At 42.9% G+C, this 14578-nt stretch overlaps 1 protein-coding gene across 1 annotated transcript in view; it reads left to right on the top strand.

Annotated features, from left to right (window-relative positions):
* The window catches only part of LOC142107739 (protein-arginine deiminase type-1-like), a 28835-nt gene extending 15522 nt beyond the window's left edge, over positions 1–13313 (top strand). Inside the window, exons 6-16 of the mRNA XM_075191330.1 lie at positions 105–230; positions 643–806; positions 2386–2477; positions 4603–4714; positions 7507–7614; positions 8384–8538; positions 10098–10239; positions 10946–11039; positions 12026–12102; positions 12234–12365; positions 12833–13313. Of these exons, the coding sequence (XP_075047431.1) occupies positions 105–230; positions 643–806; positions 2386–2477; positions 4603–4714; positions 7507–7614; positions 8384–8538; positions 10098–10239; positions 10946–11039; positions 12026–12102; positions 12234–12365; positions 12833–13066 (1436 nt within the window). The 3' untranslated portion in view covers positions 13067–13313. The remainder of the gene's footprint in view (positions 1–104; positions 231–642; positions 807–2385; positions 2478–4602; positions 4715–7506; positions 7615–8383; positions 8539–10097; positions 10240–10945; positions 11040–12025; positions 12103–12233; positions 12366–12832) is intronic.
* Positions 13314–14578: the final 1265 nt, after the last annotated feature.

The following is a 14578-nucleotide window of genomic DNA, read 5'->3' on the forward strand; positions in this document are numbered from 1 at the left end:
AGCTAGAATCTGATTGGTTTTTCAAACATGCTGGGAAAACTCTCAGCTTGATACATTTACCCCCTGATTTGCTTTAGGCCTAATGAACCTTCTCTTCTTGACAGATCTGAAGGACATGTCACCCATGGTCCTCACAGCTGAGGGTCCCGATGAGATCTTTGATGACTACAAATTGATCCTGTCCATATCCACACCTGACTCTAGAAGACTAAAGGTCTATCGTATCATGAGTAAGTATCTCTATGTAAGGACTTATCCCAGCCCACCATGGGGGTATCTCACCATAGATCATAATGCAGTTATGTAGCTGGAGGTGGGGGCTAGTGCAGGGCAGGACTAACCCCAGGGGGGATAGGGCAGGTATGTAAAGTGATCGGACCTTATTCATTCATTTGACGTAAGAGGGTGTGTTTGTAAGAGTGTGTGTGAGTATGCATCTGTGAGTGTTTGAGTGAATGTAAGTGTATGTGAGTGTGCATCTGTGAGTGTGTGTAAATGTGGGACGCTATGTGAGTTAGTTTGTGTGTCTGTACGTGTGAATATGTGTCTGTATGTGAGAGTGAGTGTGTGAATGAACGTGTGCAACTATGAGGGCAACAAATGTACAATCTCCTTGTTAATGTCCTTGTACCTGTGTTCTAGAGTTCAGGTGCACACATGTCCTGGGGAAGGGTAAGCTGTCATATGATGTCCAGCGTGAGTATAGGGACGAGATAAAGTTCTATGTGGAGGGTCTGGAGTTCCCGGACGTTGACTTCTCGGGTCTGGTCTATATAAACCTCTCATTTCAGAAGATCGGATATGGGGTAAGTGATCAGACAGGAGGATGAGTGAATGTGACATTAGTTAGGGTATTGTACTATAGACAGGACTATGTACTATGGACCTGACACATCAGTTTGTGATTTACATATATAAATACATTTTATTTCAGTTTCCAGGATTATCATCAAACTAATTGCACAGGTCACTGTAGCCATTTCCTGACATATTAAGAGCTTTCTCGCCTGCATAGCAAACGGTAAAAGTGGGAGGAGCTATGCCAGCTAGAGACAAGTGATTGGACCAAACCTAATCACCCAATCCCCTGCTACAGTTCACCACCAGACGGACTGCCGTCCTTTCAAATGTTCTTCAGCTCTATAGCTATAAAATACAGGCATATGTGATGGTGGGTGGGGTGACCTTTTAACATAATATTTCATGTTTTATCTGCAAAGTCTTTGGCCTACTGGAATTATGTGTAAGGGAGGAGATACTGGAAGCTGGTATTGAAGTGAATAGTAGACAAGTAGAGATAATTATACTTAACTAGCAAATTGCATTGTGGGTAATTACACCGTTGCTTATGAAGGATTACTGGGGAATGCGTCCAATGTATTAATACAATGTGGGTCATAGTACAGCTATTAATACATGTGATTATTACAAACAATGACATGACACATAACTATGATGCTCATCATCATCATCATCACCATTTATTTATATATCGCCATTAATTCCGCAGCGCTGTACAGAGAACTCACTCACATCAGTCCCTGCCCCATTGGAGCTTACAGTCTAAATTTCCTAACACACACATACACACACACACACACACGCAGAGAGAGACTAAGGTCAATTTGATAGCAGCCAATTAACCTATTAATATGTTTTTGGAGTGTGGGAGGAAACCAGAGCATCCAGAGGAAACCCACGCAAACACAGGGAGAACATACAAACTCCACACAGATAAGGTCATGGTTGGGGATTGAACTCATGACCTCAGTGCAGTGAGGCAGAAGTGCTAACCACTGAGCCACCGTGCTGCCCCATTTTTCTATTCCTGAACAGAAATGCCAGCACATAGTCTTAGATATTAAAGAGGATATGGGGCAATAGGCTTCAGCCTGTGTCCCAAAAACATCTGCAACGCTCAATAGTAATCTGATTTAAATCGGATTATTATCGATCACGATGGTTAATGTCGGGAATGTTGGACTGTTGCGCAGTCATCTTCCAAGAGTAAAAATCAGTGGCGTCACGGCGCAAATGATCTGTCCGCTTGACCAAAGGGTCATTCTCATGTGGGTTACCCACTCATGTCCTTTAAAATGCCACTAATCCATTTGAACAGGAGTTACTGCTACCCAGTGTTTGTAAAAAAAAATAAAAAAATTATAAATGTATATATTTTACACACTGCACAATGCCAGTTTATAAAGTTGGCCAATCCCAAAGTGGGCGTTTCCCTACACCCGGCTCAGTGAGACAGGACGGTAGAGGCAGACAGAGCGCAGAGGGTGGAGCCTAACTTTTCAAAAAACATCAATAGTTATTTTGTTTTTCTTAAAATCTAGGTTTATCACTGTATACGATTTACAGACTGTTTGTACCTCTTAGACCGAGATCTTCAAAGAGCGGGTGGTCTTCAGAGTGGCACCATGGATCATGACCCCAAACACTCAGAAGCCCCTAGAGGTCTATGTCTGCAAGTAGGTACCTGCATGCCCACTGTTCCTAGTAAGCCGCAGTACTACTGATAAACCAGGAATTTGCAGTGGGGGGGTCTGTATTCTGTCTGCAGTCTAGAAGTGCAAAATGTACTTCTGCAGAGCGAAAATGGTCACGTCCCTAAAAATACTTTAGTACTATGTTACGTAGGTGGCAGTGCTTAATGCCAGCACTATGCCTTCTGCAGCATGCAAAATAATTATAGTCACCTCTGTGATAACATAATCAAATAGGAGTAATGCAGCAAGTTATAGAGGATGGGTTGGGATATTCTTCACATTTAGCATCACATAAGCATCGAGGAGCAGTGTATTATAAGTATATTAGGCACCTCGGACTCCTGATATGGGGACTTGCATTTGTCTCTATAACCCCATTCATCGTTATAACACCCGCAGACAACATTACCAGAAACAAGTCTAAAATAATGTTTTGTGAAGCACATGTAACATTGTGATTTGCACAAGACAGATCAGGTTCGCAAAATAAGACATTTATTTAAAATCTCATCTCTTTCTCAGAGCACAGCGGTCCATCTGTCCGTGTTTCATACCAATATAATTTTTAATCACATTAGTAAAGTCAATGTAACGTATTCAATAATAAAATATTGTAAGTATTCTCTTACATATTTAATTGTATGTTCTAAATGATATAGAAGTAGACCTATATTTATCCAAACATAAAAAGTTAATAGCAAAAGGTTCATCAGCAGTACGTGTGGTACGTCACCTGGAACAAAGGTACCAGATTTGAGAAGTGAATTACAGTGAAAGACATTGGATACACGCCCTCCAGTAACTTCTCCAGAATTGTGCACCAATATTTAATCATAGCGCATGAAAAATAACAGGGAGGAGAACTCTACAATTAACGCCCAAGACGTATTTACTGTTGGGTCACAATAAATAAATTAACCCCTCTACCTTAGAATGACAGCTTTCCAGTCTGATCTGGACAACTTATAAATGAGTACCGCCTACCCCCCCCCCCCCCCAATGAAGACCTCAATCCCTAATTTGGGCTACTGAACACGCAGGCTCTCGTGTGTAGGTACTTTTATGCCACACGCGTGCTCCTGCTGCTTACTGGGGTGAAGGTCATATGGAAAGTAAGAAGACCTATACATACTGGTCTGGTGAAACAAGGGGTAGATATTGGAGTATACCCTAGTGAATAGGCCTACACATACTGGTCTAGGGAGACAGCGTGTAGATACAGTATTGCCTAGTGAAAAGACCTATACATACTGGTTTAGGGAGACACAGTGTAAATATAGTGGTATTGCCTAATGAGAAGACCTATACATACTGGTTTAGGGAGACAAGGTGTAAATATAGTGGTATTGCCTAGTGAGAAGACCTATACATACTGGTTTAGGGAGACACAGTGTAAATATAGTGGTATTGCCTAGTGAGAAGACCTATACATACTGGTTTAGGGAGACAAGGTGTAAATATAGTGTTATTGCCTAGTGAGAAGACCTATACATACTGGTTTAGGGAGACACAGTGTAAATATAGTGGTATTGCCTAGTGAGAAGACCTATACATACTGGTTTAGGGAGAAAAGGTGTAAATATAGTGGTATTGCCTAGTGAGAAGACCTATACATACTGGTTTAAGGAGACACAGTGTAAATATAGTGGTATTGCCTAGTGAGAAGACCTATACATACTGGTTTAGGGAGACAAGGTGTAAATATAGTGTTATTGCCTAGTGAGAAGACCTATACATACTGGTTTAGGGAGACACAGTGTAAATATAGTGGTATTGCCTAGTGAGAAGACCTATACATCCTTGACATGTCTAGTGAGACAAAGGGGTAAATGTATGAAAGAGCTAAACCTAAAAAAACAATAATATGTTAGCTTTCATTCTCAAGCTTGCAATTATTAGATAAAAGCTAATCTCCGATTGGCTCTGTTATGTTTGTTACAATGTTACGAAATAACCCTGCGTATCCTCATGTCTAGTTCTGAGTGAGAACCATATAGGTATATTTATATCCTGTGTAGTTACAAATTGACAAATCTCTGTATATATGTTAACTACTGAGTAATTACTGACTATCCAATCAGTCTAAATTAGTTTCCTTTCTGCCCAGTGTGAATGACAATGAGGACTTTGTAAAGATGTTAAGGGACTTTGTGAAGAAGTCGCGGTGTACGCTGAATGAATGCCCATACGCAGACAACAATGGGGACAAATGGATACAGGTGAGTGCTCGGAATACATTACACTGGGAGAAAGCGGGGTACTGACGCCGGGAGCCTGCAATCAACAAGAAGGGATAACATCAGGGCTGGCAAAACAGGAAAAGTCCTGTGACCTCAGCAGGATGGTGACAAGCCACCGTGACACCCTCAACTACCTGCTGGCACAGGCTCTATGGGGGAGTGGCCCATGCGCAGTGACACGCCTCTCCCATGAGGAAACATTATTATCCAGCTGATGTAAGAGTGGACTGTGCATCTATATGTCCAATAACACAGCTTTGTCCTGTCCTCTCTCTCCTCCGGCTGATGTAAGAGTGGACTGTACACCTACATCTCCAATAACACAGTTCTGTCCTGTCCTCTCTCTCCTCCAGCTGATGTAAGAGTGGACTGTACACCTACATCTCCAATAACACAGTTCTGTCCTGTCCTCTCTCTCCTCCGGCTGATGTAAGAGTGGACTGTACACCTACATCTCCAATAACACAGCTTTGTCCTGTCCTCTCTCTCCTCCGGCTGATGTAAGAGTGGACTGTACACCTACATCTCCAATAACACAGTTCTGTCCTGTCCTCTCTCTCCTCCGGCTGATGTAAGAGTGGACTGTACACCTACATCTCCAATAACACAGCTCTGTCCTGTCCTCTCTCTCCTCCGGCTGATGTAAGAGTGGACTGTACACCTACATCTCCAATAACACAGCTCTGTCCTGTCCTCTCTCTTCTCCGGCTGATGTAAGAGTGGACTGTGCATCTATATGTCCAATAACACAGCTCTGCCCTGTCCTCTCTCTCTCCTCCAGCTCATGTAAGAGTGGACTGTACACCTACATCTCCAATAACACAGCTCTGTCCTGTCCTCTCTCTCCTCCGGCTGATGTAAGAGTGGACTGTACACCTACATCTCCAATAACACAGCTCTGTTCTGTCCTCTCTCTCTCTCTCTCTCCTCCGGCTGATGTAAGAGTGGACTGTACACCTACATCTCCAATAACACAGCTCTGTTCTGTCCTCTCTCTCTCTCTCTCTCTCCTCCAGTTGATGTAAGAGTGGACTGTACACCTACATCTCCAATAACACGGCTCTGTCCTGTCCACTCTCTCCTCCAGCTGATGTAAGAGTGGACTGTACACCTACATCTCCAATAACATAGCTATGTCCTGTCCTCTCTCTCTCTCTCTCTCTCCAGTTGATGTAAGAGTGGACTGTACACCTACATCTCCAATAACACAGCTCTGTCCTGTCCACTCTCTCCTCCAGCTGATGTAAGAGTGGACTGTACACCTACATCTCCAATAACACAGCTCTGTCCTGTCCTCTCTCTCCTCCAGCTGATGCAAGAGTGGACTGTACATCTACATCTCCAATAACACAGCTCTGTCCTGTCCTCTCTCTCCTCCAGCTGATGTAAGAGTGGACTGTACACCTACATCTTCAATAACACAGCTCTGCCCTGTCCTCTCTCTCCTCCAGCTGATGTAAGAGTGGACTGTACACCTACATCTCCAATAACACAGCTCTGTCCTGTCCACTCTCTCTCTCTCTCTCCTCCGGCTGATGTAAGAGTGGACTGTACACCTACATCTCCAATAACACAGCTCTGTCCTGTCCTCTCTCTCCTCCAGCTGATGTAAGAGTGGACTGTACATCTACATCTCCAATAACACAGCTCTGTCCTGTCCTCTCTCTCCTCCGGCTGATGTAAGAGTGGACTGTACATCTACATCTTCAATAACACAGCTCTGTCCTGTCCTCTCTCTCTCTCTCTCTCTCTCTCTCCCCTCCGGCTGATGTAAGAGTGGACTGTACACCTACATCTCCAATAACATAGCTCTGTCCTGTCCTCTCTCTCTCCTCCAGCTGATGTAAGAGTGGACTGTACACCTACATCTCCAATAACACAGCTCTGTCCTGTCCTCTCTCTCTCCTCCAGTTGATGTAAGAGTGGACTGTACACCTACATCTCCAATAACACAGCTCTGTCCTGTCCTCTCTCTCCTCCAGTTGATGTAAGAGTGGACTGTACACCTACATCTCCAATAACACAGCTCTGTCCTGTCCACTCTCTCCTCCAGCTGATGTAAGAGTGGACTGTACACCTACATCTCCAATAACACAGCTCTGTCCTGTCCTCTCTCTCCTCTGGCTGATGTAAGAGTGGACTGTACATCTACATCTCCAATAACACAGCTCTGTCCTGTCCTCTCTCTCCTCCGGCTGATGTAAGAGTGGACTGTACACCTACATCTTCAATAACACAGCTCTGTCCTGTCCTCTCTCTCTCTCTCCTCCGGCTGATGTAAGAGTGGACTGTACACCTACATCTCCAATAACATAGCTCTGTCCTGTCCTCTCTCTCTCCTCCAGCTGATGTAAGAGTGGACTGTACACCTACATCTCCAATAACACAGCTCTGTCCTGTCCTCTCTCTCTCCTCCAGTTGATGTAAGAGTGGACTGTACACCTACATCTCCAATAACACAGCTCTGTCCTGTCCTCTCTCTCCTCCAGTTGATGTAAGAGTGGACTGTACACCTACATCTCCAATAACACAGCTCTGTCCTGTCCACTCTCTCCTCCAGCTGATGTAAGAGTGGACTGTACACCTACATCTCCAATAACACAGCTCTGTCCTGTCCTCTCTCTCTCTCTCCTCCAGTTGATGTAAGAGTGGACTGTACACCTACATCTCCATTAACACAGCTCTGTCCTGTCCTCTCTCTCTCCTCCAGCGGATGTAAGTGTGGACTGTACACCTACAGTAACACAGTTCTGTCCTCTCTCCCCTTGCAGGATGAGATGGAGTTTGGCTATATTGAAGCTCCTCACAAAAGATTCCCGGTCGTGTTGGACTCCCCAAGAAACAGAGGACTCAAAAACTTTCCCTATAAAGATGTTCTGGTTTGTTCTTTTTTTGTCTTGTTATATACGAGTGAGATTATTTGGGATATTTGGGCCACTTGATCTTCTCTCTCTCATGAGGGGAGATCAAGCTGGGAAGGGGTGAGGTAAAATTATCACGTCACCACAGTCCTGCCAGATTCAATGGCGATACTAGCGGCATTTATGCTACTGGGGGGGAAAGATGAGGGGGTAGGGGGGGCTTACTGACACAAATCATGTCATAAGCCCTGCTTCAGCTCGGAATCCGAGAAGGTGTTCGCGCTTCTCTGCAATTCGGGAGTCTACTGGTCATTCAGGGAGAGTAAACAAGTATGGTCCAGGGGTGTCAGGAAGAAGCCCAGCACTTTTCAGTGTGGTGCTTGGTGCTTCTGGGAGGGGGGCATGCTATCTTTTTGCACCTGCACTTTGTTTTCAGCCTGGGGCTGGGTGCAGATTTGGGGATGGGGGGAGCTGTCTGGTTATTTATATATTATTTCTTAAACAGTGCACTATGTGTGGGAACAGTTTTGTATCACTAAGTACAGAAAGATTTGGACTTTCAGTTACACAAATAATTGTTGTTTTTTTTTTTTTTCAATTTTTTTTTTTTCAATTTAAACAAGAATTATATATTAAAAAGGTTTAAACATTTAGAAAATGTTATATTCAAACAATAAAGCAATTTTTAATGATTTTTCATCTGTTACAGCCAAGTAAAAAGATATGAGAAAGCCGAGAGAGGTCTCAATAAAAATGTGTTTTAAGGACTCTCCCTCTCTCTCCCAAGGGACCAGATTTTGGATATGTGACAAGGGAACCGGAAGACGACCGTACGGTGAACACTTTGGATGCATTTGGGAACCTGGATGTTAGTCCCCCTGTGACTGCCGGGGGGAAGGTTTACCCCCTAGGGAGGATCCTCATTGGGGATGGTCTTTCCATGTACGTATCTACTCCTTGTCATCATCTACAAACTGCCCCCAGATCACTGAAAACAACTAAATATGACCATGGAATTTTAAATAAAATACACGTAGCTGCTTTATAAATAAAACCCCTTCCTTTATAGATGTATGGTCAGTATATGGTCATATTAGACATGTTTCTTAAATTATTTTATATTGGAGCAATTTAATTTATTGGTTTGTAATCCTGCAAATTTCTGTAAATACCCCAAATTATTTATAGGCATTCTAGAATGGTAACGATCACCAACAAATGATACTGTCTTTAGACTGCTGAAATTTAAGCAATGCACAGTATGTAGCTCCACCTGCATTGTATATGTACACAGAATCAACACTGTATTGTATGATTAAATAAAGTGAGAAAACACAATTATATTTCCATTCCAATATTACATAGAAAAGCTTTCCCATTAATGCGGATTTCCTTCTTTTGTGTTGCCAAAATCTTTTCTTGTACTGTTTTTTCTGACCTGTATAGAGGTCAGGAAAAAAAGTGCCACCTCCTGCTTCTCATTGAAACTGAAAATAATGTTCCGTGTGATTTTGGAAAATACAATTTAAAGCAGCAATTCCACAAAGAAGATTTTTTCTTTAAGAAAAATGGCCAGTGCATGCTGAAAACTTAACTTGCTAATTAGTTATCCTCCCATAGATCGTTATGTCTCTTTCAAAATATCTGTTTGTCAAACACAAATGGCTGCCAGACGCAGGCTCACAGCTCTCCACTTTTCATGTGATAGCAGAGGGGGGAGAAGGCGGATGTGGCAGAGCTCAGAGAGGTGTTCCAAAGCCTCTCTGCTCACAGCATCATGTACCATGTGGCTGTGGTTGCCATGGTAGCCTATAATCCTAAATAGCAGCCTGAAGAAAATAAACAAGGAAAATAGTAAATGCCAGTCTTCTTCTTACAGCCTGAAAACATCCCTACATTTCTTTCAAAGGATTGCTGCTTTAAATAACTTAAAATCTGGACGCATATATTTTAAATAATGATCAGTTAAATGACTAAATCTTGCATTTTACCGTTTATTTTCCTTTCAAATATGTCAATGTACCCGAGTAAGCAATTACCCATTAGACTTCTCATTCCTAAGACTGCCGGCTGCTTCCTATAGCTCTTAATATCTTTGGCTCCATTGTCACATCCATCAAAATATAAATTATATAATATTATATAATATTCTCTCTCCAAAGCACAGCTTGGCCATGTCATTATATTCCCACTAACATAAAACAAAAAGTATTATTACAAGTGGATTACATGTTGTCGGATTTCCTACCTCGGTTCGACAGAGTATTGCCTGTAAAATTTAAACCATTATTTTAATAATACCACAGTGGTAATCACTGGGTGTAACCGGCCTAAATTGTCTTTATAATATATGTCTAGATAATGACCTGTAATTAGTTAGAAGGACGGATTTAGATAGTACATCACCAGTTTATAAGGGGTCGGGACTCAGGAAAGGATTACAAATGGTAAAAAAAAACTTTAGAAACCTCTTTATTAAATTCATATTCTCGTATTTACAGCTCAAACCTGCACATGAATAAAATCGTCACAGACTTCCTGCAAGCTCAGCGGGTGCAGGTACCGGTCTATCTATACTCTACCTGGCTGTACGTCTCTCACATCGATGAATTCTTGAGCTTTGTACTGGCGCCCGACAGGAAGGTGAGTCCCACACGCGGGGTATAGGTGACGGGAGATATGAAATTATACAGCTTCATCTCTTATTTCAATAATTATTATACAAGCTGACAAATACTTGACTAGTAGCGGTTCCCTGTGGACCTGCAGGATTTTCCTATAGACCCCGTCTTGTGGTTATGAAGTAATAATCATGAATAGGACGGTGCCTATTGCCACAGTAGAGGTGAATGTACGCTCTTAGGTCTGAACGATGGCGTGCGGTTCCATCAGTTCTTCCTAAACCCATTTACTGAGACTTCAGCCTTCACCTGCCACCTTCCACCTCAGGGTTTGTTAAACTAAAATGCTACATTAGTTCCTCCACACTCCATCACCAAACAGATATAGTCACAGCAAAGCTGCAAGACGCTGAATGGCACGATATCCAAAAGGGGCAAATTCTAAAGCCCAGCGTGTCAGTTACTTCTAACTGTGACTGTCACTAACAATAGCCACTTATATTTCCAAATCTCCTTCATGTCTGCAGCCAACGGTCACTGTGTGAGTACCAAGGCGACATTATGCTGAATGACTATGTGATTGTTGTACATTTACTGTTTTAAACGGCCCCAAAGCATTGGCGCTTTGGACAACTGCCCAGGTTCACCTAATGGTAGTGCCAGCCGTGTTTACCGCTGGTTTCCGTCCACCCTACATATCACACGTGTACATTTCTCATGTTCTTCAGGGTTTCCGGCTGCTTTTAGCGAGTCCCAGAGCCTGTCTGGAGCTGTTCAGAGAGAAGCAGAGAGAGGGGCACGGGAGCACGCTCATGTTCGAAGGTGGGTACAGCCCGCCTGGATCATTGTTACATATAGACAATGAGACCTCATCGGTAGCGCAAATACAGGGCGTTTTCTCTTTCTGAAATAATCTGGGCAGGTGGCGTATTTCTGGAGGTCAGTGGACGCAGCAGCTATCATAGATTATACACAAAACATTTTATCATAACCGATTATAATAAAGGAAGAAATATTGTTATATTTGAGAACCAAAGTGAATTTCCATGATTGTGTCCTTTACATATATATATATATATATATCAATTTTATTGCACATATGCAGTGGAAGTAAAGACTCACAATATAAAAATGAAAAGTAGAAAACCAGGTTTTATTATTAAAAAACATATTTGAAACATGATTGCCCTTAAAAACCGCTTTATTTTAAGAATAAAGCATTGTATGAACGCCTGTGATGCCCATCCTGAGACTTGTTAAATAGGCTTCCTTGTGCAAATGGAACAAAACTCCCTTTTGTATACAGCCGATACAATAATAAGTCCCATCACCGGTCCATTTCCACCCACTAGTGGGCTTTATACTTTACAGTATTCGCCTGTTACCCCTGAATTCTTGCGAGACACCCATCCTGGTATTTATAGCGGATTCTCGGGCAACCCCTTTCCCCAGTTGGTGGAAGTGAACTGACAGGCTTGAGGGGGGTGGGGGGGGGGGTGACTGTATGGACCAATAGGAAATGCAAGCTTTGCTATTGGTCCACTCAGTCACCTGCCCACAATTTGTTTAATTCTGTTATGAATGGGCCAGAGCCACTGAATACTGAGCGTACAATCATATGGGGTGTTGGTTATTACATTGGGCCATAGGAAGGGACAGATCGGTGCTTCAGGGACTGTTAAGACAAAGTGACTTATCCAAGGTGCAATCTGGGACTCTAAGTTCTCCTGCAAGACCGAGTGTCAGTAAATAGGGAAAGGACAGCATCTCACAATAGATATAGTGTTATTTGTATTTATTTATTGCAGAATTACAAATAAAGACAATGACCATTGATGAAATCCTGGCAGACAAGGTGTTGGAGAAGTCTTCAAATATCTGTCAGGTAATTATTGGGTCCAGCGCCGGCCTCTGAATGTATTTACATAAGGTGACCTGACTGTCCTCCAGGAGGTTCTTAATAATGGAGGTTGATGAGCAGTTTGAGGGCCTAATATCTTGTATTTCACCTCCCAGGAACACATTGACATGAACAGGACGATTATGAAGAAGGAGCTGGGACTGTCCGAGGCCGATATCATCGATATCCCTACACTGTACAAATGTAATTCCTCCATGAACGACGCAGAAGCCTTCTTTCCCAACATGGTGAGCTCCAGAGAAATCACTGTGGCAGGCTATAAAAATGTTGGTAGTTACCATTTAGCATTGATTTGTTTCTTCAGGCTGCTGTTAATGATTTATAATTCTGTAGCATCATGTGGCTACCATAGCAACCACAGTCACATGTTGTAGAGAGCAGAGATGCTTTGGCACACCCCTCTGAGCTCCACTGTAGAATCCTCCACTTATCCGCCTTCACATGACATTCTGAGAGCTGTAAAAGCCTGTGTGTAACTGCCACCCATACTTTGCACCCTCCAGAGAGAATTTGAAAAGGAGATAATGATTTGTAGGATAGCTATGAAAAATCAGATACTTGCTCTTTAACAATACAAAACCTTCTATGTTAAATTGCTGCTTTAAGGTAAAGTGAAAGCAGGAGCTCTAGGTCCAAACCTTAGCATTGATCTTTGAAATATCGCTTTGTCTGATCAGTCTTTCCCCCTTCCAAGGTGAACATGCTGGTCCTGGGCAAGCAGCTGGGGATTCCGAAACCATTTGGCCCGAAGCTGAACGGCACGTGTTGCTTAGAGGAGAAGGTGCGCTCATTACTGGAGCCAATGGGACTGATTTGTACCTTCATCGACGATTTCGCCACTTACCACCTGAACTATGGAGAAGTGCACTGTGGCACCAACGTTGTGCGGAAGCCATTTTCATTCAAGTGGTGGGACTGCATCCTCTAACCAGAGGACCACTGCTCAGCTACCAAATCTAAGTTATAAATTGTCTGTCGCAGAGAGTTCAGTGTTTGTGCACAGTGTGGGAAGGAGTCATACTTCTGCGGCGGGGGGTGCAGGCCCGTTACACCTGCATTTCATATAGTGAATTGTGTGGCACAATGAGACACTGTTGGTTGATTGAAGTATTATCTACAAGTGTAATTGCATTATAAGTAATATTAAAGACTTACCAGCCAGGCTGGTGCCCGTGTTACTCTTACTGTTATCTGTCAGGAATTAGCAACATTCAGACACCATGCAACCAATCTGTACCACCCTGTAATGTACCCCTTCCATTATTCATCGCAGATCCAAGGTAACACATTGTCAGTATGTGTTACATTGCATTGTTGTCCAGTGTGTAAATATATGAAGGATGAATCAGAGAAATGTACAGACCACCCACACGCTCTCTACAACACACGGTATAAATACAATCAATCCAGTGATCAGAAACATGTTACAATTACAGAAACCTATAAAGCACTGTACAATCAGACTTACCCTCCCAACATTAATATTAGATATTACTTATAGAAACAGAAGAAGGAGAGACAGAGGTTGGGGGAAGTCTGGTTTGTAAGAGTTTCCAGAAGTGTGGAGCGCACAGGAGAAGTCCTGCAGGACAGATGAATATTAGAGTAAGCGAAGCAGATCTGAGAGGGGGTGAATCTTATCACACGGTCAGATATGTATGAGAGGGAGGGGTGGTGAGGAGTTTGATTTGGGTTCTGGCAGTAATGGGGTACCAGTGCAGGGATTTGTAGAGTGGTGCAGTAGCTGTGGATCTGGGAGGAAGGAAGATGTCTGGCAGCTGCATTTAGGATGGATTGTAGATTAGATAAGACATGTGAAAGGAAAGCCCAATAGCCCCCTATTGGGCTTGCACTAGTCAAGGCAGCTGGATAAGGGTTTTGATAACATCCTTATTTTTATACTGTTTCAAAGGAGATTATGACGACAGCGGGAGGTTCTGAATGTGTGTGAGGGGAAGCTGAGAGTCTAGGATGACAACAAGACAGCAGGCATGGTGGACTAGGGAGTGTGTGATGGTGATTAGTCAGTGAGAGAACGGGAGATGAGCGTTAAGTAGGATTGTGACATTGAATTAGAAGCAGTTGGGACACACAGGATCATATAAAGAGCTTTTAGAAGGAGACACGTATACTGTGGTATCGTCCGGTAATGGTTTCAGAAGTAGTGTATTAGTTCACTAAGAGAAGAGTAAAAATGAGATAAGAGGACCTTGCTGTAAGGCTGGGTACACACTACAGAGTTTTAAGCCCATTATTGGGCAAATTACACGCTAAATGACCATTCAGTGTGTACTCCAGTGAAGAGCCATCATCATTCCAAAGCACATCATATTGTTTCATTTGATTTTGAAACAAAACTAAACATCTCCTTCAACAATGGAACAATGTCGATCCAATTCTGCAGTGTGGACGCGGCACAACCAGATCTCCATAGAGTTTA

Source organism: Mixophyes fleayi, chromosome 11 (genome assembly GCF_038048845.1).
Source record: "Mixophyes fleayi isolate aMixFle1 chromosome 11, aMixFle1.hap1, whole genome shotgun sequence".
Taxonomy (NCBI): Eukaryota; Metazoa; Chordata; class Amphibia; order Anura; family Limnodynastidae; genus Mixophyes; species Mixophyes fleayi.